Raw genomic sequence first — 26195 nt, 5'->3', positions numbered from 1 at the left:
GACATTTGGTCTGTAGCTTAATCATACAGATATCCTATTGTACAGCCTTTAGGTCAGACAGATAACATAAAATTGTACTGCGCAACTGGGGTTACCCGCAAGAAAAGCGGGTACCCTGCAGTTCACAGGTAGATTTTTCTAAATCTGGTATAGATGCAGGTTTGTAGGTTGCGGGTCAGATTGTGGATTTTAGCCATATTTCTTATATTACCAATATATCTATATTTTACTCCTCTAAACATATTTTAAGGTTTTTTTCCTACCCCCACCCAACCCTTCTGATAACGTCACTACCAGTTTGCAGCAACAGTACTTCCTGTTTAAATGTGGTCAGTGGGTTGCAGATAAGGTAGTTGCGGGTCAGGTTTGGTAGCCAGTGAAAGCGAGTAAAAATGCAGGTTGTGGGTCCAGGTTTCAAAAATGAGTTTTTACTACAAAAACTTACTACAACTTAGAGGAAACACTGGTCCAGATGTCTCTAAAACTGCTGACACACACCTTCTTCTTATAGTGTGCTACCTACCAATTAACTTTATAATGGAGTTCATTGGTAGGTAGCACATTATAAGAACATTATTTTAGAAGTACATGAAAGGATTTTGTACCTTATGGCTGAGTCTCCCATATGGGATTGTCCCCATTAGATGGCAAAAAACAACAATTTGAGAAAGAGATGCAGATTCTTACACAACTTACCCTTAAAGGAACAATAACACAAAAAAATGAAAGTGTATAAAAGTAATTACAATATCATGTACTGTTGACCTGCACTGGAACAAATAATGTGTTTGCCTCTGAAACCCTACTATAGTTTATATAAATAAGCTGCTGTGTAGCCATGAGGGCAGCTATTCAAAGGAGAAAAGGCACAGGTTACTTAGTAGATAACAGGTAAAACCACATTATATTTTACTGAGCTTATCTGTTATCTGCTATGCAACCTGTGCCTTTTCTCCCCTTTTTAGCTTGAATGGCTGCCCCCGTGGCTACACAGCAGGGTATTTATATAAACTATAGTGGCGTTTCAGTAGCAAACACACTAGTTCCACCAGTGCAGGGCAACAGTAGATAATATTTTAATTACTTTAAACCACTTTCATTTTTTGGTGTTATTGTTCCTTTAAAAAGATAAAATGTGAAAAGGCACAGAACATAATCACCATTGTACAAAACAGCCTTGTTTGCTGTCATGAACTGCATTTACTTCCCCTCTTTGATTATTAGGCAATCCTGGGGTTTATATGCTGTTCTTGCATAGCATATGTAGAACAGACAATAATACAAGTAAAGGGTAATGGAGCAAATGAGTAACACTCACAACTTTACAAAATACATAGCCACTGACACAAAAATATCTAAGCATTTAGTCAATTCTAGTCATTTTCAGATTCAGATAAAGAGGCATGTTGTAGAGGCTGTGACACATACTTGGTGGGAGGAAATTTATACCTCATTTCCTGTACATACATTTAAAGGAAAAGGAAAGGTAAAAACTAAGTAAGCTTTATCAGAAAGGTCTATGTAAATACAGTCATAAGCACTCACAGAGTCCTCTATCTTGTCTCCTTTTTTGTAAACATGTCCTTTGGGCATCTGACTTCCTCTCTCAGAAAAATCCTTCATTCCTGAGGTAAGAGTTTGCACAGTTCTCCTCTCTTCTGCTCCCTCTCCAACAAGAATGCTAAAAACTCCCTCCCTTAGGAATGTGTGATCTGAGCGGTAACGGCTATAGCTATAGCTAAAATGGCAGCTGCAATATTAAGCAAACAAAGGAAGCTTCTAGGGATCTTTACTCAGGTATGGTAAAGCTTTCTGCAGAATAAATATTGCATTCTAGGTGGCACTAATGTGCTGAATCTATTGGCAGTAAAATGCCAAACAGACTTTTCCTTCTCCTTTAAAATGCTTGCACTGGATGTTAGCTTTTTTGCTAGTTAAGAGATTGGTTAACCAAAAATGTAGCACTTTTAAGTAACTGTATATATAGTGCAGTGCAAAACGAACACCAAGTGAAGATTTTACACCTGCTGTTTTGCTACTGGCTGGACTCTCTACAGAATGTGAATACATTTTCATGTGTTATTGTCAGGAGGCAGAAACTTGCAACTAATATTTGTGTAATTGGGAAGCCTTTACTCATGTAAACTTGTTTCAGAAATGTACCCCAAGTATTCATTTGTGTACTTGATGTATTACTTGTATTTTCATACTGCCTTGCACACAAAGAACTCTTCTTTATTCTTAAAACAGAAGTGGCAGATAACACAAATAAGTTACTGGATATGAAGGTTAGTTATTATTATTATAATATACAAAAGAGATACAACCGGTTCTATTAGCCATACATAATATTACTTTTTTTAATTGTTGAACGAACAATTTATAAACATTGGAAATCCAGAATACTGCGTTACAATGAATCCACTATTTGTACATTTTTGGCCGAAAGTAGTTACAACATTTTTGGCAATGCAAACAATTATTAATGCTGTTTTGGCCAATATGCAGTTATTTACTTTTTCTTTCCTCTTTTTCCTTTCTTTTTTGGTGCCCCAGGCCACGAAAAACCACGAAAGCCCAGGCAGTCCACAGCATTGTGGGAAATATAGTAGGCATTGAGCATGGCAGCTGGACTGAGTATATCTACTTCTGGTTTTGGTACTTTTGTCTTCTTTGACTTTTTTGACTTCTTGCTTTTACTGCTTGATTTGCCTGATCCTTTTGTTTTGGCACTTTTGGTAGGCTAAAAATCAAGAAACAGATATACAATTTTAAAAAACAAAGAAAATGATAAAAATAATTAAAATAAGCTTAATCATTTCAGTTAGATTTTCTTCTTTGAAAATAAAATTGTTTTTATCAGAAGTCAATATAACTTATACATTACCATTGTTAGGTGCTAAAGATCCATTAAATGTTAACGTCCATGTCCATGAGCCCTATAGAAACATTAAGAAGACAGATGTTTTGGAAAACAGAGAGAAACATCATAAAAAATATACTGTTAGAATTGACCAATAGAAGCATAAACGTGTTGTTATTAATAAAAACATAGTTTGCTGGTAAAAAAAAATATAGAAAGATTCTGGATTTGTTTTTGAGTAACTGGACAGCATAAAGTCATTTTAAATTTATCATACAGGTATAGGACCCATTATCCAGAATGCTCGGGACCAAGGGTATTCCGGATAAGGGATCTTTCCGTAATTTGGATCTTCACACCTTAAGTCTACTAAAAAATCAATAAAACATTAATTAAACCCAATAGGATTGTTTTGCATCCAATAAGGATTATTTCTATCTTAGTTTGGATCAATTACAAGGTACTGTTTTATTTCTACATAGAAAAAGGAAATCAGTTTTAAAATTCTGAATTATTTGATTAAAATGGAGTCTATGGGAGACGGGCTTTCCGTAATTCGGAGCTTTCTGGATAACGGGTTTCCGGATAAGGGGTCCGATACCTGTATTCCTTTCTTAGAAAAAAGACTGTTCTCAGCTAAAAACAGTACAAGGAGTTTGAATCATTAGTACTGCAAGGCCTTGAAAATGGTCAAATAATTGTTACTAAATCAGTGTTCATGTGGTAATAACATATTTGAGCTCTAATGACAAAATTAGGCTATTCTACAAACTGCAGGCACTGGACAAGATTGCAAGGGTAAGGCACATGTGGCATCAGTAGAGAAAACACCAATTAGCTACTTACCACTATCCATCTATCAATGTGAACATAGGGTGGACATTGCATGGAAAATGCACATTTAAGTGATAAGGAGCAAACAAAGTAGATGGCAATTAACACATGCATTCACTAGTAACTGGCAAAAGTATAAGGAAAAATTGTTACATTCCAATTGTAGATATTATATATATATATATATATATATATATATATATATATATATATATATATATATATATATAAGGACAGAGAGCCGCACACACAAGGACTTAATGAATAGTGAAAAAATTTATTGTAAAAAATCCAACGTTTCGAGTACTAACTGTACTCTTCCTCAGGGACAAACTACGTTCTGGGGAATGATACACGCATTGAATGAACTTTCATCTACTATACGCTTCACCGCCCAGATTGACGATGCCACCATTGCCTTCTTGGATCTGAACCTCACTATCAACAACACAGCACTCACTACATCTACCCACAGGAAGACTACTGACCGCAACACGCTACTACACCACTCTTCGTGTCACCCCCCACATACCCTGGCGAGCATCCCGTACTCCCAAATGGTCAGGATGGTGAGAAACAATTCGGATGAACCCACATTACACCAACAGGTGGATGAGCTTAAAGATCGCTTTTTACAACGTGGCTATCACCCTGGCGACCTTGAGGATAGCATAACCAGGGCACTATCGAGAAACCAGGAGCAGACTCTTAAACATGTACGAGTTGCTACACCAAACACGCAAGATGATCGTCTTACATTTATTACTACCTACACGCCAGATAAGAAACCTCTTATTAATTCTGTATTCTACCATTGGTCAGTACTGGACAAGGACAGGACTCTGCCACCTGTGTTCAGGAACCCGCCCCGGATTGCGTATAAAAGAGCGAGCAGCCTCAGAGACATGCTAGTTAAAACTGATCCCATACACTGTTATCAGACACCAACCCGCGATTCATGGTTACCCTCGACCCGCCTTGGGTGCTACAGATGTCCGAACTGCACCACTTGTAGTTCACTAATAAACGGCGCCACTTTCAACCATCCTCACTCGGGTCGCAACATCCCCATTCTACATAGGCTCAGCTGTATGTCCAAGTTCATCATCTACTTTCTAAAATGCCCGTGTGGCCTCTTCTATGTAGGCAAGACTGTCACTACTTTTCGTGACCGGATGGCTAACCACCGATCAGCTATACGCACTGCACTAGCCACGGGCAAAGCAGACACACCAGTGGCTGCCCACTTTTTGGCACACAAACATCCTTTAGCGAGTATGCGTAGCATGATCATTGACTATGTACCCCCTCCTGGACGTGGTGGTGATCGTGACAGACTACTGCTTCAGAGAGAATTGAAGTGGATACACAGACTGAATACTGTTAACCCACATGGTTTAAATGAAATGGTATCCTACGCCTCCTTCTATTTGAAATGATGTATCACTGTGAAGCTGAGCTCGTTGTTATCGCTACTTTATGATCAGTTTTGCCTTGTTATAATTAGTAACTGTTTTCTACGACATAACTAGCAACTGTTGTTGCAACATTTTGGCAACTGTAACTAAGAGCAGTCCTGGGGTGTTTTATCCAGGAACTGTGTGCCCAGCAAGTTACATATTCCTTTGTCTTTGTGTTCTGTACCCGTCCCCGTGTCTGTAGTTCACACCTGGGTCCCGTGGCAGTTTGTCCGATGTAGGCGTGTAGCACTTCAACTGACACCCGCGTTTCCACTAATACCTGCAGTATGTCCTTAACCTTTTAAAGTGGCATAACTTTCCATTACTTTATTACGCACCAGTCCCTATAAGTATGGCACGAGCTGATGTCCCAGCCCGCTTTATTAGCTATAGGTGCTATAGGCTCATGCCAGAAAAAGGCGGTGGGGGCTCCACGGATGCACACGGTAATATAGCGAACACGATACTGCCAAGTTGACCGACTATGAGTCAGGTTCAACCGTGCGTATCTGTGAACCAGCCGAGTGCCCGTGTACAGCCCCTATACTATGTTGAGAACCAGGCGCTGATAGGGTGACAGTGTGACAGGTTTACAACCTGGTCCCGCCCCTCGGGCGCCGATTGGGTGACTTAATGACAGCTGGATATCTTGGTTCCGCCCCCCTATCGCAGCCCTAAGAGTGCTGGTCCGGACTCTGCGTACCGTATCTAGCAACTCCGGTAAGCGATTCTGCCTTCCCCGTCCACCCACACATTATGTGCTTCTGCAGAGCCACACAAGCACCATTCCTAATAGCCTAACATGCGAAGCGGCGGCTCTAGTTAGGCCACGCCCACCGAATACACGATCCGGTCCTTATTCTTTTTTCTTTCCTTACGGTGCTCCAATGTTAAGGGGTGTTCCAGTCCTTCCTCTGGAACGTAGGCAGTAACTCTGCCCTGAGCACGATCGGCCACTTTTGACTACTACTATTAACTGCACTAGCCTCAAAAGCAGCGAGTTGTAGTTGAGCTACTGTATACTTCGGATCACTGCCTCAAAGTGTGTCTATTTTGTTGTCTCATTGTTACCTAAACCTTTATGTTTGCGCACTCTCCCCTTGTCTTTGTGTGTGTGTTTATTTTACTTTTTTACTTTATTACGTTTTTACCTCAAGTTGTGTTGTAATGTTTACAGTGATGTTTTTTTCACTTTATGACGTCACTATTTCCCGCCATATTGTGTTTATAAGGTGCACCTTCACATTTGTTTCTTGTCTTTGAGAAAGGCTGCAGTGGCAGCCGAAACGTTAGATACAACTCTGTAAGTAAAATAAAACTTTGATTTTCTTAAGTCCTGTGAGTGCGGTACCTTTCATTTTTGTATACATTACTGCTACTTTTGGTCTGCACCCAGGCAATGTTGTTTGCTTTTTCGTGAGTGCCTGTTGCAGCATTGAAGATTTCTATATATATATATATATATATATATATATATATATATATATATATATATATATATATATATATATATATATTTATTTATTTTTTGGAACCATATAACTTCAAAACATCTAAACACACCTATTTTACACTCAGTGGTATAGTTTTTCCATTAAAGGAGATGTAAAGTCATAATCTTAATTCAGTGTTTATATATATAGCCATAAGATAGGAAAGAACTATAATAGATGTTCTAAAAAAAATCATATGGCAAAGCAGTTAAAATAGGGTTAAAAGCCCTGAAGAATAAGCCTTTGTTAGGTAATATTAGACTGTATCAATACTTTCAGTTTCTGGAGGCATTTGTAAACCAGTTTCAGGAGACAGGAAAGGACCTCCCAAGCTGGTCTGTCTTATATACTCTTTGTTGATTCAGCTCAGGGTAATTGGGGTTTCCTTGCCTTTAAAACATTGTCCTGGTGGCCATGAACTTATATATAAAAAGTTGTTTATAAATGTGACAGAAGGCACATATACAACAAATTTAGTTTTAGAGCGGTTGAGCTTTAGGTATCCCTGTGACATCCAGGAGGAGATAGCAGAAGATCAAATATGTGACTTATAAATGGACATAAAGAGAGAGAGGTCTGAAGTAGCCAAGCAGATTTTGGTGTTATAAACGTAACAACAGTATTCAAATTAAAACAACTGAATCATTTTACCAGAGATGTGGTCTAGAGTAAGAGCAGGGGACCTAAAACAAAGCCTTAAGGTACAAAAGAGAATTTTAAAATAGTAAATAGCAGAATTCTAAAGTGCTCAAGTGCAGCTGCCAATAGCAACCAACTAAGTCTTTGCATTCATTCTCCTGGTTGTAGTAGACTGTTCAAAACTTTTCCTGACTGGTTGCTATTGGCAACTTCACTTGAACAAACCATTAAAAAAGAGTAGCTGTATGGCTGACAGCAGAATTTCACTGAGCTGCTACCATATACTCCTAATTTAAACATAGTCATGTAAAGGGGTCATTTACAATGTGAAGGGAAAGGAGCAAAGTGCAAAAAAACAGGCACAGTCTGCCATGTTGTTAGCAGTTTCCACCCTTCCCTGCACATGAATGAATGGAGGAAATGCAGAGCACAGCCAGAAATGCTCCTTAAATATGCATCAAAGGATGCACTTTTGCATGTTACATGTGTCTGGGGTCTTTGCAGATTTGCTTTTTGTAGCATATTCGGAAGCAACAGCTTTGTACCTCTCATTAATTCTATGTTTAACACAATTAAGTCTGCCTTCACCTTAGTTAAATGATTTCGCTTTTTGTTCATCAGCTATCTGGTTGTTATGGTCCAACTTACCCTAGCAACCAGAAAGTGACTGGAAGATGAATTGGAGATTGCCTAAACAGAAAGCTAAGCCCCCCATTTAATAAATGGAAAGAGGCAGAAGCATATATAGGCACATAATTCAAAAACTATAAAAAAAAATGAATAACAGTTGAAAAGCTGCAAAGAAAATGGCATTAACATATCAGGTTAGAAGTGAACTACCCTATTACCATTTTTATCGGAAGCCCCATATAAAATCAGAGAGTAAACTCAGCTACCTAAACTTGTTTTAATAACAGAAACATGCTTCTTTTAACTACTACTGCTTTTAATAGCAAAATAATTTCAGTTTATTAAAGGGGTTCTCCTCATGGATAGCGAGACCTACCTCAAACAGCACTGGGATCCAATTCGGTTTACTTGGGTCCCAAACTTCAAGTTAAATCATTTTTAAGAACTGCGTTACCTTATTTCTTCCCACGAACAAGGCTCCCTTAGGGCAGAAACTGAGACCTCCAGCGGTGCTTGAACAGTTGCTTCCAACCAAACTTTCGTAACACTTTTGACGCATTCACCAGTCACTATGGAAACGCAAGAATACCGGCAATGCCGCGCAGTGGTTGCTATGGAGAAACGGAAATGCCGGTGTATGGCCACGTGGGCTGTATGGACCAATAGGAGACACTGTGTACGCGCGTCTGTGTACCTGATTAGGACGGCAGACGTACTTAATGTGTAGTGTAATATAGTAAATATTGTTCATTCCTCCAGCATCGAAACGTTCACAGAACAGAAATACGTAAGTTAATCGTGGCTTTTAAAACGCTAAACAAACTAAATTCCAATACCTGTGACTATTAAGTATTAACTATTAAGTATTTTTTAAAATGTTTTATTGTGACAGGAAAGTCAGTCGCTTGAGAGCCTGACGCTATAAAATGCACATTAAATTAATTCCCATTAAACTGAACAAATGGTAAAATAAAAGCTTGGAATTTTCTTTTGGTCTCTAACAGATCGCTAGGCAATCTCTGCAAAACCCTCCCCCTTGCCCAGTAAGCCAATAATTCCCTTTACAGCAGATCCTCGCACGCCCCTCCCCTCCCCTCCCAGAAACGCCCGCTGTCATGCCTCAGCGAATCATTGTTGGCCCCGCCCATCAGGGCTCACTGCTTCATCCCTTCTTCCTGGGCACGCACACTGGAAAACTGACTGGCGCCTCTGTCTTTTTGCAAAGAATCCTGGCTGAGCAGGTCAGTAAGTAACTGTATAAAAGACTTAGGTGTTGTGTCTGGTAATTCGAGGGGCCCTGCCTTGGGTCTTAGTTCATACCTTTCCTTTTATCATGTACTCAACCAGTTTCCCCACCTTTTCCCTCAAAGTTGTCCTGTGTAATATTTAACCACGTCCTCTGCATTTTTCATTGTCATGTCACTATGTAGGGCAATGATTCAGAAATAATTTTTTGATTTTAGTTTTTTTATTTTAGTAAAAGAAGTGATTGTGTGTAATGAAGTATGGAACCATGCTCCATGCAGTGATTAGTCCTGCCTTTTAATTACATTGTGCAACTATGCAGAGGGAAGGTATTCCTCTGCCACTTCAAAATCGGTGGCACCTGTTTGTGTGCCCTCATTGGACAGAGCAGATCTTGTGCTCATTTGAGTTTCATGACATGGTGGCGTGACTGCTGGTGCACAGAGAGCTCTGAGCAGCTGGATAACAGGTATGCTGAGAAGTCACTGCTGGAGCATTGTGTCATAAAATACTGAGATCACTGCTGGAACCACTGTACCATGAAATGGAGGAGTCACTGTGTCATGAAATACTGCGGTTATGCTAGAGTCACAAGGGGTCATTAACAACACAGTCACAGTCTTGCAGATTTCCCCGCAGTGAGTTGCCTGTTAAACCCCATTCATTACAGGTACTTGAGTGAAAACACGCTCTTTGAACTTTCTAGCACTTGCACTAGCTCCAGGGTTCCCTTTGCACCACAGCGTCAGTATGTGCCACACAGGGAACTGATGCTACTAACACACTGATCACTGGAAATGACACAGATGGGTTTATTTGATGAAATGCCTGCACAGTTGTGTTCACTTTGGTGAGGCAGATGCAATTGCCCATCACCCACTTGCGACTGTCATGATGTTGGAATTCTGGGGAAAAAACACTGCCTTGTGGGAAGAAAACATGGTGATGCACTTTGCTCACTGCACTGCGTAAATAAGCCCTATTATGTCATGAAATGCTACGGTTGCTGCTGGAGCTACTAACATTGTAGATAACATAGCAGATGAGGTTGAAAAAGACTCATGTCCATCAAGCTTAACCATTGTTTTATAAGTGAGCCCTAATTGATCCAGAGGATGTGAAGCCTCTCCAGTTTGAGTTAAAGGGGGAAAAACTCAAAAAAAAAACAGTGTGCCATGAAATGGTGGGGTCACTGCTGGAATGGTTGTTGCAACTACTGAAATTTATGGATTTCCCTTAAAGAATGACGTATTAATGCAGGTCTGTAAATACAGCAATAATACAGCATTATTTATAGCAATTTATTCTTCTCTTTCTAAAGTCTATTAAATATTTTATGTGTATAATTAATTATTTACCCAAGGTTAAATAAATGATGTGGTAATTTGAGTGATTAGCACAGATAGTATAGCATAGGTCATGTTGCTCTAATTGATCTGCATTTTTCCTTCTGTTTTCAGGATGAAGGAATGGTGGATTCAAGTTGGACTGCTAACAGTTCCCTTCCTGGCTGTGTATCTGCACATCCCTCCTCCTAACTTCTCCCCGGCACTATTCACATGGAGGTCAACAGGGGCATTCTTTACTTTTAAGGAGCAACAGATTTTCTACAGAGGTGACATATTTATCTAATTTTTCTCAAACCAACTCAACACCTTTATAGCAAGATGCTGTATTAAATATAGAGAGAACAAAATAGGAATTTAGGTGCAATCCACATGCCTTCCTGTATTTGAATACTTTAGATGTTCATCAGAATAAGGAGGTTTATTTAAATATATCAATTCAAAGGATTTGGAAGATGATCATTCCTCTAGATCTGATGATCAAAAATGTCACGAAAATTGTTTACGTTTGAATACGGAAATTTCGTACTTACGATCCAAAGTTCCAAAATTTTCGTATTGAAACGATTATTTACGTATGGCAATCCGATAGTCACGTAATTTTCATATTGAGATGATCGTTTACATATGGCGATCCGATAGTCATTTAATTTTCGTATCCCAACGATTGTAAACGGCGCAAAACCCTTTATGACTTTGACACTTCAATGCATGATGTGGGAAGCTTTCCAAAGGACTCAGTGGCACTCTGCAGCTTTAACCCGGCCAAAAGAAAGTCACGATACTGAAGCTTGAATGAATCCGAAACTTTTGTACTCGTTGCGAGAAATACGATTTTGTCGCACAAATTGTTGCACAAATTGATACGCAAATTGTCGCAAAATATGAAAAAGTTGTGGAAATTAATGCAAAAGGTGGGGAAAATACGCACAGTCCTAAATGTTAGAAAAAATAAGATTTTTTTATATTCGTAACCAATCACACATTGATAAATGGTCCCCTAAGTGTACAAAATAGAAGGAAAGAAATGTGGTTATTCTTTCCACTGAGGACCCAGAGCAGCAGTTCTGTAAGTGCTTATGGCTGTATTTACTAGTTAATGTCACTTCTCCCCTCCCCTTCAGACAGTTTGATCAGCGACTCTGACATCTGTAATGGCATGGATTGGTGAGGCTGTGCATGTGCATTACAGACTTCTCTCCTTCCTGCATTTGGGAATTACTTTGAACTAGAATTAATTAGAATTAATTAGAACCAAGATATGGGCTGTTTGGGCTGATTTTGCAAGCATGATATTTGGGTTGAGGGGTTGAAGCTAATATTGACATGGTGGTTTACAATTATGATGGGCATAGCTGTACAATGTATATATGGAGGAAGGAGTGGGATTATTTCTACTTGAATTACTGTCATTTATAAGAAAAAGCATATTGCTGTATTTAAACAAACAGCAATTTATCAAGGTTTTTTTTTTTTTTCGAAAAATCTGAATAACTAAAAGCAAACAGGAGGGTAAACAAATTGAGTTGTTTATAGAATATGCTACCTCAAAATCTATTGATAACCGCCAGGAGATATTGTTTTATGTTTTACCATTTAGTCATTCATGCTTTAATCAGCAGGAATATACAGGAATGTTGGTAAAATGTTTTTTAATATTTACTGAGAAATCAAATTGGTATCAATAGATTTTGGAGATACACACACATTTAGGTGGGGATATCATGTGGCCAACCATCTTCTTTAAAGGACCAGGCAACTAACATCACAATACCTATTTTGTTGGCTCCTCAGTCCCTTCTGTATTGCTACATTTAAATGTCTCTTTTGAAATACGTTTTGCATTGCAGTGAAAAGCTGAGTTAATGAGGAGATAATCTAAAGTAAAATACATTGATAGACCACCATACATTTTAAACTTCCATTATGCACTGTTACATGTTACATTAGTTTGCATTTGGATGCATTGCTTTGGATAAAACTATTTTCCATTTTAACAGATTCTTGGGGGGCTGTTGGCAGCTCAGATGTTGTCATTCTTTTGCATGGATTTCCTACCTCAAGCTATGACTGGTACAAGGTGAATCCTTTACTGCACTTTATATTAGGATAATCTGTCTTACTTAAAAATGTATATATATTATTTGTATGCAGAATTTTTAGTATTTAGGTTTAGTATTTCACCATTGCAACACTTGGCTGCTCTGTTCAGGTCTGACGATGACACCAGCTTCATAAAGCTTTAATGTTTTATCCCATGTTCTTTCCTCTATGCTATGTATCTATATGTATTTATAGCATTAGATATCCCTTCTTAGGGTACATAGGTTTGAGTAGCAATTTAAGGTAAATAAACTTCACAAATAGGCAGGTGGTTAATCCTCATTTTAGCTGTATAATACAGGATAGGTGCAGTGTTCTTGTCATTTAGAAATGCAATTAGCTTGTAGTTTTTGGTAATGAGTGTTTTCCCTGTGCCACAGATTTGGGAAGGTCTTACCCAGAGATTCCATCGAGTGATTGCTCTGGATTTTATAGGGTTCGGTTTCAGTGACAAGCCAGTAAGTATGAGCTTGATGTTATATTCCGTCATCTGTGTAAATGCCAAAATTGCAAATAATTTAACTTCACATTGGGCAAATGTTTAGAAAAGTGATTTTTTATCCAGTAATATAAATTGGTAGCTTAAACCAGCACAGGGGGAATATAGAGGGAATACTGACACAATCAGAAGCCACAGATAAACACAGTATTAACATGACCCTCTGAATGATTATTTCCTAACCAGCACACAGAGGTATGATCGAGCAGTTGTAGGGTTGATTGTTCAGTAGAGAGATGTATTAAGCATTAGCATAAAGAGCAAGTTGGGAACATCATCCTTCTCTGCTGTCTTTTTTTTAGAAAAGGATATTGTCTAAACCAAACTGAAAAACATTTTCAAACCTGCCTGATCATGAAGATGGGGATGTTTGCTTCCTATTGTTCCTTGGACATATACATCCTGAAAATCTTTTGAAACATTGTATCTAATGACTATGTCTTTACGTGTATGGCCTGGTTCATTGGGACATGTTATCTTGTATATAGACTGCAGAGAGAATTATGATGATAAATTATGATAAAGGTTTTTGCTGTTGTCTTGAGGCCTTATACCTGATTTGAGTATGGCAGAATGTTGTTGGCTGTCTAAAATTGTATGTTTTCTAAGATCCTTAACATGTATTGTAAAAGTACAAAGGTCTTGCTAACAAACCTAAGAGAAAAATAGCCATGCATGTTTCATGAGATACAATGTATATTTTGTTGGCCTCTTCTCTTAGGATACAATAGCCTTACAGAAATTAGTAATACAGTTATAAACTTTCACTTTGCAGAGACTCCACCGATATTCTATTTTTGAACAAGCTAGTATTGTGGAGGCAATGATTGGCCACCTTGGCTTGAGAGATCAGAAAGTAAACCTCCTGTCCCATGATTATGGAGATACAGTTGCCCAAGAACTGCTCCACAGGTCAGACCTATTTTTTGGACATTTTTAGCAGGGTGGGTCTTGCATCATAAGGACTGTAGCCTTTGCTGTTGTGGCATTTCTTGTAATTGCTTATATGTGTTATATATATCTAGATAGGTAATTTAATTTAATGTAGATCATACCTTAATTTGTTTTGGTCAACAATAAAAAAATCACATTTTTATTTACAACTTTTAGAACCTGTAAGACAGAGATGCTTACTTTTTTATTTTTTTATTGTGCTGCATATGGATCTGCTTATTCAGTAATTAAGATATATGCACCTAGCCTTAGTAAGGCTCACAGGAGAGCCAACACAATTGGTTATTTAAAGAGATACAAACAAAGCAAAACTACAAAACTATAGTCAACCCACAAGAGTTTTTAAAAGCAGGTGGAGGGCCTGTACTGTAAAGTGCTACATCTAAAATGTAGTTCTCTTAATGTCTGGGTTATGTGACCACAACAAGCCATAAGTCCAGGATCCAGTTATTTAAAGGACAAATGTTAGGCACCCCCCAGTGATGTTAATCACTTACCTTTTACCCTGGACTTGTGCTCCTGTTAGGAGAAAAATGCACCAGCCGGGGTAGCAGCGAGCCAGCGATCTCTTCTATATTCGGGACCCGGGGACGGTGGCAGATGGGACATCCTTTGTTGTATTATTGCAAAGCTTATGATCAACCATAATATTTTATGTTTGTGCAACTAGGTATAATCACAGAAGAAAAGGATATATAAATATAGGAAGTTTATGTCTCTCTAATGGAGGTAGGTGGTTCAGTTTGCAGCCTTCAAATGAAATAATTATTTAAATTCAAGTATAGCCTTATACTATTAACAAATATCTATAAATTAACATCATATTCATCAACATTGTGCAATAGCAGTTTGGCATACTCATTATAACATACAGATTACAAAATGATACAGTGGGCCATGTTCTTTTAAGTGTACTAATTTGAACATAGAACCTGTATTATATTATTGGTACTCACACTTTTTTTTAATAAAATGGTGGAGCTCTGCTGTTAAATGACTGTTAGACTTTTACATAAGACTGTAAATCGGGTGACAGCTAAAAAATAGACTGAATGCTGTGCATTGCAATAACTCTTGGCTCAACATGATTTTACATATACATTTTTTATACGTGAAAACTAAATAGTAAATTCAACAGCTATGTTATGGTTATGTAGCTTGCAGATCTAATTCTTCTCCATGGCTAAGTATGATTCTTAAACTGGGGAGTACAATGAACAACAAACATCAGCTCTAAATAGCAGAGTACATGGTTCAAAATGTGCTTTTTTTCCTTACAGGTATCTTCCCAGAGACACACTATCCCAGATTTATTCAGAAGGTCAGATTCTTATTTGTGCAACTCTCTGTGAAGTAGGGAGTCCCCAATGCAGTGTCAGCTGGAACCTCATTAATTTGTAGTACAGCTCTGCTCTTGATAAAAAACAAACCTGTAACCCATTTCTGCTGAGATTAGGGATGGTGCTGGTATGGTTTATCATTATTGCATAGCAGAGAAAGAGTACTTGTTCCATTTTAGGAATAATGGGCCAGATTTAATTTTATAAGAACTGTATAGAAGTCTGTGGGGCAGATTTATCAAAATGTGAGTTTAGGGATTTATGCATAAAAACTTACTCACATTCTATTCATTCATATGGAACTTTTAGAAACATATTTATCAATAGGTGAAAGTTTCACAATTTGAAAATACACTTCTAAAAATCCTATAGGAATAGAATGCGGGTGAGTTTTTATGTATTAAGCTCTAAACTCACAATTTGCCCCTAAGTGAAAATTTGGAATTGAATTGATACTGTACATTTTTCTCAGCAAATTAAATTTGGCCCAGTATTTGCTACTCGGGGTTCTTCTTGGAAAAGAAACAAAAAATTCTTTTTTTTAAAAAAAATGACCTATGTACAAATACAAATTTCATGTTATGACACTCTGGGGTCAATTTACTGTGGTCACAATTTCTCTAGCATACAGATACAGGTATAGGATCTGTTATTCAGAAAAACATTATCCAGAAGCACCAAATTACAGGAAGGCCAGCTTTTATAGACTCCATTTTACTCAAAATAAAAATGATTTCCTTTTTCTCTGTAATAATAAAAAAATAACCTGGTACTTAATTACAGCTAAGATACAATAATTAATCAAAAAGGTATATATAAATACAGCCATAAGCACTCACAGAAACGCTGAGTCCTCTATCAAAAGAAACACAGGATTTCTTATCTCTTTTTTTGTAAACATGATGTTCCAGTGTCTGACTTCCTCTCACAGAAACATCCTTAATCCCCATGGCCAGAGTCTGTGCAGCTATCTCCTCTCTCCCCTCTCCTGCTCCCACCTCCCACCAGAATGCTAAGAACTTCCCCCTCCCTTAGGAATGTGTGATCTGGGCTATAATGGCTTGACTGCACGAAGGAAGCTACTTAAAGGACACGTGAACCCCAAAAATAATTGTTTGCCTAATAAAAGAAAACATAATTCTAAGCAACTTTCCAATATTAATCATTACAAATTATAAGTACTTTAAAAAATGTATGTAAATATAATTGTAATAGAAAGCAGCATTTGCTGAACTCCTGGTTGTTACTTTTTAAACAATGTTGCAAGTGCCAGGCTCCTCCAGCAACACAGGTCTGTAAAATCTGCTGGCGTTTGTTACATTGTTTCAAATGCCAGAGCCACCAGGGCAGAGAATAAAAAAGGACAGGCAAACACTGCTTTTAATAGCAGTTATATATACGGATTAAAAATCTACTCTTCAAAATATGAATGTAAAAGTTACCTTTAGGTCATGTTAATTTTTTTTTTGCTGATAGATCTGTTCTGTATTTGTTACTTGAAGTTTCTAAACCTGTTTTGCCAACTTGACTGTCCCATCTCAATCTGTCAGTTGTAGCTTTTATTGCTAAAGGACTAGTGCTGCACAATTATGGCAGCCCCCTCATAGAGGAACAGGGGGATCAGATAGAGAATATAAAAGCATTTGGCAGATACTTTTATGTTAAATTTATAAAGAACATGCAAAGACAGTGTTATGGTGCCAGTATCGCTCTAAGGCACCCGTGGGCCCATGATACCATTAGTGGGTAGGGTTGCCACCTGCCCAGTGTACAATCTATTATACAGAATGCTCAGGACCTAGGGTTTTCCAGATACAGGATCTTTTTCTTTTAATTTGGATCACCGAGCCTTAAGTCAACATTAAATTAACCCAATAGGATTGTTTTGCCACCAAGAATATCATACCACTTTTTATTAGATCCTTCCATTCTGTGCATTTTGGCCTGCCGGTTCAATGTGCAAAAGAACAGTTATGGAATTAAAACAAGGGTTTCTCCAGTGGTGGATGTTTCATTTAAAGGTTATTGCAGATGAAATGGTTGATGATGACCCCCCCAACCTAGTGGGCCCCAGATGCCCCTTTTGTCCATTTATTGGGCCTAGTATTAAACTTCCCTTATATAATGACAGATTTTCTACCTCAATATATAGTATGGGTGACACTGAATAAAATATAAAAGATATTGGGGGTTTGGTATTTCAGCTACACCTTGTAAGTACAGATTCTGTACAATATAACAATGTGCCCTCCTTAATTTTCTTTTTCCAGCTGCTAAAAGATGGTGGAATCTTTTCACCAATCCTCACAAGGCTTATGAACTTTTATTTCTTCACTAAAGGGTATGGCTTATTTTTTCAATTTTCATTTTGTGCAATTCCATAGATTAAGCATGGTTGCATAAATTAAATGAAAATGTAGTAATTATTTGTTTGTACAGTATTTAAACAGGGAAAACACCTAAAATGTTTTAAATGGCAATATATTCAATTATTCAGTGTGGACAATGAGCTTTACACAACACTAGGCAAATAATATGTTTGTACAGGGACCTGACTGTGATACCCACCCCTTTTAGGGCACTTACACATACTGTGACTATTTTGTATTGGACCACACTGGAATGTAGCAGTTAACTGACGCAACTTTCCATATAGAGGAGACTCAGTTCAGTCAACTCCTTTGTTTCTGCTGTGGAAGCTATAATATACCAATGCATTAAAATTAAAACACCTACCTGTAAGAGCCTTCTTCTCAGAAAATTCTTCTCAGACACCTGCAGTGAAGCATGAAACCCTACCTCCTCTTCTTTAATTAGATTCCAAGCCCCATGTGTATGGCTGTATTACATATTCAAAGTAATTGCACAAGCGCTGTTTGTCTGACGTAGAACAGTTGCAGTCAAAACAGCTTAAGTGCTACTTGACCAAAGTGATTAGCACATTTATTTTTATTTCACATGTCTGAATCCTGCATTGCATACGTGAACATTATGGGGGAAATATTCCCAGTCACTGTCTCATGCAGTTTAAAAGGATATGTAATTATTTGTACAAAGCATATTTTATATGTATGTTTGTATTAACTAATGTGAATGGAAACCGCCATACTTCTTGCTATTCAAAGTGGCAAGGTAAAATACGAATATCAGTACAGCCCAGGGTTGAAAAATATTATGGTTTGTAATAGTAATGCGCTGAATCTCAGTCTTTTTTGCATGAGTGTTTGGCCAAACTGATCCCTAAATATCAGTATTATTATTTAGTATAATATTTGTTTTTGTAAACAGTACGCAGTTTTTTTCTGTAGGGGGGTGAAAATTGCATACTAGGTTTCAGAATCAGTTAAGAATTTGGCTCGATCTTTTGAGGCTGATTTGTTATTCAGTCAAATCCTAAACTTGTGGATTCAGTGCATTCCTCCTTTCTAAACAAAAGGTAATACAAATTATAACCATCCATGTCATTTAATTTTTCAATAGAATAAGCGAGGTGTTTGGTCCTCATACACAACCCTCAGAGGCAGAGTACTGGGACATGTGGACTGCCCTTAGGACCAATGAAGGGAACCTGGTGATAGACAGGTAAAGTACAAAGGATTAAGGTCTGTCTCAGTTAGAGCTCAGGGTATTTAGAGGTTCTCGGGCTTCTTAAAGCTCTGTTCTTGTGTCCATATCTGCTTTTTTCCCTGAATTTTCATAGGCCACCACATAGTCATGTTTCATTATACAATATGGGGCAAATTTATCAAAATGTGAGTTTAGTGTAATACAAAAAAACTCACCCAGCATCTATTCATTCCTATGGGATTTTTAAAAGAGTAGTTATCAATGGGTGAAAGTTTGAACTCACCATTTGATAAATACGCTTCTGAAATTCCCATAGTAATGAATAGAACGTGACAGGACCCCCTGTGATTTGTGTTACCTTACAAATGATATTTTCTTTAATATACCCTACTGGTTCTTGTTTAAATACGCTGTTCAGCTTTCTCTCTACCAGCAATTACTACAGTCTTTCGCTGTTACTGGTCACTTGTTAAGGGCATTTTATGCAGTGCCTTTTAACCAACAGCAGTGGGACAAGTCCTAAACATAACAAGAATGAGGTGCAAAGTTTTTCCTGGCCAAATAATTTGGCTGCTGGAGGAGAGTGCAGTGCAAAGAATGTTTAAATAGAAACCATTTTGTTTTTTAAAATGCTTGTCTTTCCAGTGTCTTGCAGTTCATAAACCAGCGAAGTAAGCACAGAGACCGATGGGTTGGGGCATTAATCAATACAACAGTTCCATGTAAGTGTTTGACTATATATACCCTAGTTTCCCAAGCCAAAGTCTATTCACTAGAGGTCTCCTTGTGTAAAAGTCCATATTATTTTGCCATCCTTGTTAGGTCATTTATTAATTACAACCTTATTTAGAACTTTGATTACAATTTTAGATTGTAAGACTTAAAATCAAAGTCCTTATTCTTACTCCTGTATTGGTCAGCATTTGTATATAATCTGTATGTTTGATATACTGTATACACCCTTCTGTTGTATAGTTCTGCAGAATATGTTGGCACTTTATAAACACTTATTATTAATACTAATCATATTGACAGGCACAAGTTTAATTAATATTAGTTATGTAGCATTCAGTGTAGAAGTGGCCATTACCAGAAGCAACCTTAGAACCTTTAATCCAAATATGAATCAATATATTACATATTGTAAGTACACTGCTTTGTCTGTTTGTACAGTAAGGTCATTTAGAATTTGGTGAGGTAATAATAGCCATGCTGCTTAGAAAAATCCCACTCTAACAGATGTCTGCAGTTCCTTATATCCAGCAATGTTGGTAATCTCACGTTATTTGCAGATAAAGTAATCTGATCTTCTTGATAATCTTTTTAAAGGCAACACCGTCTGTTGACCTGCTTTATAAAGGACATATACCTAAGCATATGCAATAAATGCAACAACTATTTGCTTTTAGAATGGATCTTTATGCAATCAAATAAAAAGCCCACACAGCATTAGACTACCACTGTAATTGTGGTACCAGTCAAAACATTGAGCAGACCACAAGTTCTCAATACATCAGCAGTTTAAAATAATAATTCATGCAAAAACTCTCCTAGAACATGTGCAGTTTTAAGTCTTAGCTGCTCATTTACAAAAGACATTCATTTGTGTATTAGTTTGCTCTATTCCCGGGGTTTTTCTAGCAGTGGCATGGGAATCATCTTAGTATCTGCCCATTTAAAAAAATGTTATGTGTATAGGATACACTAGGTATATGTACAAAATACTGCTTTTTTGCATGATATCTAAACATAATCAGTGCCTCATAATTTTGGGGCCCACCCAGTGGCCTGCCTGACCATAGGCAGAGAACCCCTCACAGAAGTGCATGTATGAATACATCATAAGAATTTTAGGGTGAAAAAAGCACCCCCACCCACACTTTTGCACAGTATCCCTGAAAGTTAGTGAGAACCCCAAGAGATAGTTGGGAGGTTCATTTTTTTTTTTACACCAACAGTGAATCCACCAGTCTCACATTAGCTTTAGGTCAGTCTATGTATGGCCCATCTTTAGCCTCCCCAAAAAAAAATATCCCTTGGGGTGAGAACTGCATAGGCCTGCAGTGTGATCTAATCTTTGGCCTGGGGACGCTGCACCTCCAGTAAAAAGTCTGACTTTACTAATTGCCAACCCCCAGTGAAGTTCCTTATGTTGTCCTTTTAAGATTTAAAATATATGAAAACATGGTTGTATTAATTATTTTCCTATGTAGAATGAATATGTAGGGTAGCTTCTGGTATAACATCAATTGAAACATTTAAATATTTTAAGTTGATATTTTATTATTTTTTTTTTTTTTACTACATAGGCAGGAATTAAACTAATTTCACAATTTAGAATACCACTGGTATGTGTGATATTTATATAATATATTTTAATTCACAGTGCATCTTATTTATGGACCCTTGGATCCTGTAAATCCACACCCTGAGTTTATAGAACATTACAAGTAAGTAAGAGGGACGAATGGCTTGCCATGTATCCAATGCAGGCATGGCATGTGTTAATATACAGAAAGCTTCAAAATACAGGAATGCCATTTGCCATACACTTTTTAGACTGTGCTTGTTGTTAATAAAGCTACCATAAATGCATGTTGCTAGCAAAGCAATCCTATTTAATGTTTCATAGTTTTTAGTAGCATTAATGAGATCCCATGTCTGGATCCACCCAGGTCTCAAGCACTCCCAGTACTAGTTCCACACATTTATAAAGTAAAACATAAGAGGGACAAAAAGGAAGTGTAGTGCGAACAATTTTTGACCCCACCCCCATTTTACAAAATTTGGCATGTTATGTATAGTTTAAACACATTTCTGGGGGGTTTATTTCAGGGTCTTGTTTTATGTGTTATTACAGTTTTGCCAATGAAGATGAAATTGTCTTTTTGATGGAAGTCTCAGTTCCCCCAAGCGACCTGTGTATCTTATTAATCACAAGTGCAGGTGTTGAGTATTCTGGGCTCTCTGCCAAAAGTCTACTTATTGAATTAAGTTTGAGAAACTTTGTATCGTTTTTTGCGTTGAGTGCAGGAGATCAAAGGGAAATTAGGGACTTCTTAATAAGAACCCGGGACTACAGGCTGAGCTGTTAAAATCGGGACTGTCCTACGACAATCTGTTGGTTTAGAATTGCAAATCAAAACAAATATTTCCATGCATTCACAAAAAATGTGATTTTAACATTTACAGAATGTAAGTGGACTTTCCCAGAACTACTTTCGTTTTTAAGGGCTCTGGCACACGGGGGGAGATTAGTCGCCCGCGATTTACATTTTCAACGGTGGGATGGCATTTCGGGGAGATTAGTTGCCTGCGACAACGGAGATTTGTTGCAGGCGACTAATCTCCCTGTGTGCCAGAGCCCTAAAATGACTATTTGAATATTTTCACAAATGCATTTTTATCTGATACTTTCCATTTAAAATAATACAATAGTCCGTAAGCATTTATAGTGAAGTACTGTAAGTGAACACATAAATAGAATCAATCTAGTTAACAGTTAAAGTGAAACTGTTGGACAGGCCAGTTTAATTGAAGATAAGTTTATTCCCGTGAATGAGAGTATTCAGACAGTCCTGACGGAGCGGTCCCTAAAATGATACTCTGCCACAAAACAAGCTCATCGTATAGTATGCTCTGAAACACTTCTCAGTAGTTAGCTCTGTTATCTCTAACAGCAGGACAGGCAGGGGGGCCCAGGGGCTCCTTGTCACAAGGCTCAATGACTCATCAGAAAATGAGTTCAACGGAAAAACGGAGAAAACATCTTATACAATATATTTTAAACAATATGGATTCCATATTTTTTTCATCCACATGTAACTAGCCCTCCATGTTGATATCATGTTATGCTGATCAAACCCTTGATTTCTGTATCTTTGAAAGCTTTGCCATAATTCACTTAATTTGTCACTTTTTTTAATGTTTTGTTGTTATTTTCATTCTATTTGTACAGGAGCCTAAAGCCATTAATTTTCTTTTTTCCCCACAGAAACATGATTCCAAAATCAACATTCAGTATTCTAGATGACCATATTAGTCACTACCCCCAGCTGGAGGATCCCACTGGCTTCTTAAATGCCTATTTGAACTTCATTAATTCATTCTGAAGGAGGGAAGTGTGTTTATATTTTGTGATTCTGCGCAGGCTCATTTGGAATATCACCATTTGCAAGGGTGTCATTTGGAACTGAGCGGCGGCAATATGATGATACATCAGTTTAATGACAACTCATTGTTCACTTGATTCTTATGTGAGGAATACCTAACTCTGCATGTGTCTCAGGGACTGCTGTTCTATATTCTATCAAGAGGCCTTTATTTGTATTTATATCACATATCGATGGTCTTGTAATATGCTTTCTTAGTGGCTGAGGCCACCTGCCAATTCAGAGCAGTCAGCAGCCTATATTAATTTGGGTGTGGTATTGTTTTTATAGACCACCATGGAATCTTTCTTATATCATTTCTTAGGAAATGGCCTGAAACTCTTCCAATGCAAAGAGGTATGTCCGTTGATACAGATGCAGTTGAGCAATACAAATAATCTCTTTACACTGGACTTTTGAACTGTGTGCATACAGACCTACAGCAATAGTAAATACAGAACATATGCAGTGAAAAAAGGCAGTCAGCACTTCAACCCTTTTCTACTTTAGAAATGCGAAAAAAAGGACTGTCATAATTTCTTAGCTCCTATTTCTACTCTGTGAATGAAAGCTTAACCAGTTCTCTAATGCCAGTTATAGTATTTTTTTGAGAAATGATTTGAAATCACAGTATAAAAATTCAATTTCACTCGATTTTAAAACAGACATAATGAACAGGGCTCCTACAGACAGTGTTCAAAAATGCTTAAGGGATCAAAAAATTGAGTATTTTCTTGAATAGTTGAAATGTTCTTCATCTCATTGTTAATTTGGCACGATATACAAATTTAGCTACCGCCACATCCAAAATAATAGAAGAATGATACAATCATGCAGTTGTAGTTATACAATTTGTTAGTACTATTATCATATAGCAAAGATGATGTAAATTACATAGATATGTATATTCATCTATATAATCTGTATCTAAATTCCAAAAATGAGATTTCTAAATTGAGCATGCTAATCCCCCTGCCCTATGCCAAATATCTTATTTAAATCTGTACTTTCATTCTTTGTATAGTTTACAGTACTTTTATACCTGGCAAATTTTCAAGATTGTTTTTAATGTTTAACGGAGATTAAAATTCTAATGTTTATAAAATAAACTGAAAAGATTTTTTAACTACATCTGTTTACAGCAATTCTTAGTAATTGGAAAACAGTTCAGTTCAGTACAGACTTTTCTTCTGGAGAAGTTCTGGACTCCTGTAAGCAACTGAAGACATTTTGCTATAGAACTTTGGAGTGCAAAGTGATGTATATATACATAGTACATATATATATAGTTTTGGTATGGTAAAACTCAACAACTTCACTCTTATGTTACCATACATTGCCTGTGTTAAGTCAGTGTATGTACTTTATTCCTCTACAAGGTCATTTTGCAGGAATACCTTAGAAACAGCTTTATCTCAGTTTTTATTTACCATATCTGATTTCCTGTGGGTCAAATGTACAGCCACTTTGTAACTATGTAGCAGAATTGCCTTTTAAAGTGATACGGACACGTTTCTATGAAAATCCATAGTAAGGCTCAGTATTAGTGAAGAGTTAAAGCACAAAAAAAAATATATGCAACGAAAAGTCCCCCAGTCATCCCCAGCCCAGCAATACTTACCAAAGCTCAACACTCCAACATGGCTAAAGGCTCTTCTGCAATTGTTTCAGTCAGCATAGGCTACTTACAAATGAGAACAGTACTCTAGCCTATGTTAGGCTAAGAAAGGCCATCAAGAGAAAGTGCATCCTTAAAGGAGAATGCAAGTCAAAATTTAAAAAGCATACTGCCCAATAGTCCTCCTATTGTTTAGTAAAAACGCCACACTTTTGGCTCACCTAATCAAATATTTACTCAGTCACACTTACTTCACATTTTCTATTTGTTTTCTAGAACAGGCAGCCATCTCTAAAAAGGTATTCTCCCTTCCTTTCCCTCCTTGCTTCATACTGCACATGTGTTTCATTCCCTCCCCCCTGCCAGATCCGCTTCTGATTGGCTGGTGGGCATGTGTAGCTCAGAGCAGGAGACAGGATCAAGTTACACACATGCTCAGAGAATAGGAAGGCTGCCGCTGGCAGCCTACAGGAAGGGGAGAGAGATTTCAGTGATGTCACTGTAGGCTTCACACTGCTGTAGGCTGCCAGCACCATATCTCAGAGAAGCAAGCAGGGATCTGGGAATTTAGATATGCAGTAAGTACTTAAAAAGAATGCCTTTAGACTTACTTTTAATTTATATTAACCTTTCATTGTCCAATGGCAGTATCATTCTGTGAAAGTCAGCTTTCTGTTCAGTGCAAGGAGATGAAATGATTTTGAGCAAAACAGATCATGGATGAATATGGATTTGTCAAAGAGCTGACATTGAAAAGGGCACAAGGAAACAGAAGGCAGGAAGGAGGAAAAGTTGAAATCTGAATAAGGTTATAAACAGTAGGCTTTGAGCAATGACACAGATGAACAAGTATGAATATAAGCAGGGCCCAGGGTTTGGCGAGACTCCCCCTGCAGCCAGTAAAAATAGGAAAAAGAGTAAGGAGATATGGATTTGTAATGACTGCTCCTCCATGTATGGGCAATAACTGGAGGATAAAGGTATTTGCTAGAGTATGTACAGCAGGGAAAATAAGTATTGAACACGTCAATGTTTTTCTCCGTAAATATATTTCTAATGGGGCTATTGACATGGAATTTACACCAGATGTTGGTAACAACCCAAGTAATCCACACATACAAAGAAATCAAAACTAATAAATCCATAAATTATGTGTAAAAAAGTGGAATCACACATGGAATAAGTAGTGAACATGCTTACTGAAATGTATTTAATACTTCGTAAAAAAGCCTTTGTTGGTAATGACAGCTTCAAAGCGCCCCCTGTATAGAGAAACTAGTCGCATGCATTGCTCAGGGGTGATTTTGGCCCATTCTTCCACACAAACTGTCTTCAAATCTTGAAGGTCCCGGGGGCCTCTTCTATTTCTATATCTTCTATTTTATTTCCATAGGTTTTCAATTGGATTCAAGTCAGGTGATTGACTGGGCCATTCTAACAACTTTATTTTCTC

General features: G+C 37.5%; 1 protein-coding gene and 1 long non-coding RNA gene across 4 annotated transcripts; one reads left to right on the top strand and one right to left on the bottom strand.

The window, feature by feature from the left end:
- Positions 1-2330: 2330 nt before the first annotated feature.
- On the bottom strand, positions 2331-8542 carry smkr1. 2 transcript variants are annotated; one of them, XR_001170340.3, is made up of 3 exons: positions 8374-8542; positions 2888-2939; positions 2331-2743 (listed from the first exon to the last, which is right to left on the bottom strand). It is a non-coding gene; the product is annotated as a small lysine rich protein 1 (long non-coding RNA). The 2 variants fall into 2 exon arrangements; XR_208453.4 differs by having other exon boundaries at positions 8296-8385.
- Positions 8543-8620: 78 nt separating this feature from the next.
- mest (mesoderm specific transcript) lies at positions 8621-24253 on the top strand. 2 transcript variants are annotated; one of them, XM_012958824.3, is made up of 12 exons: positions 8621-8706; positions 10625-10779; positions 12511-12590; positions 12994-13071; positions 13888-14024; positions 14737-14795; positions 15347-15387; positions 17677-17747; positions 18887-18988; positions 19619-19695; positions 21360-21423; positions 22968-24253. In XM_012958824.3, the coding sequence occupies exons 2-12, from the start codon at positions 10626-10628 to the stop codon at positions 23083-23085; spliced, it is 981 nt and encodes a 326-aa protein (XP_012814278.1). In that variant the 5' UTR covers positions 8621-8706; position 10625; the 3' UTR covers positions 23086-24253.
- Positions 24254-26195: the final 1942 nt, after the last annotated feature.

The sequence above is a fragment of the Xenopus tropicalis genome, chromosome 3 (genome assembly GCF_000004195.4).
Source record: "Xenopus tropicalis strain Nigerian chromosome 3, UCB_Xtro_10.0, whole genome shotgun sequence".
NCBI lineage: Eukaryota > Metazoa > Chordata > Amphibia > Anura > Pipidae > Xenopus > Xenopus tropicalis.
This window is presented reverse-complemented; position numbering and strand designations above follow the sequence as displayed.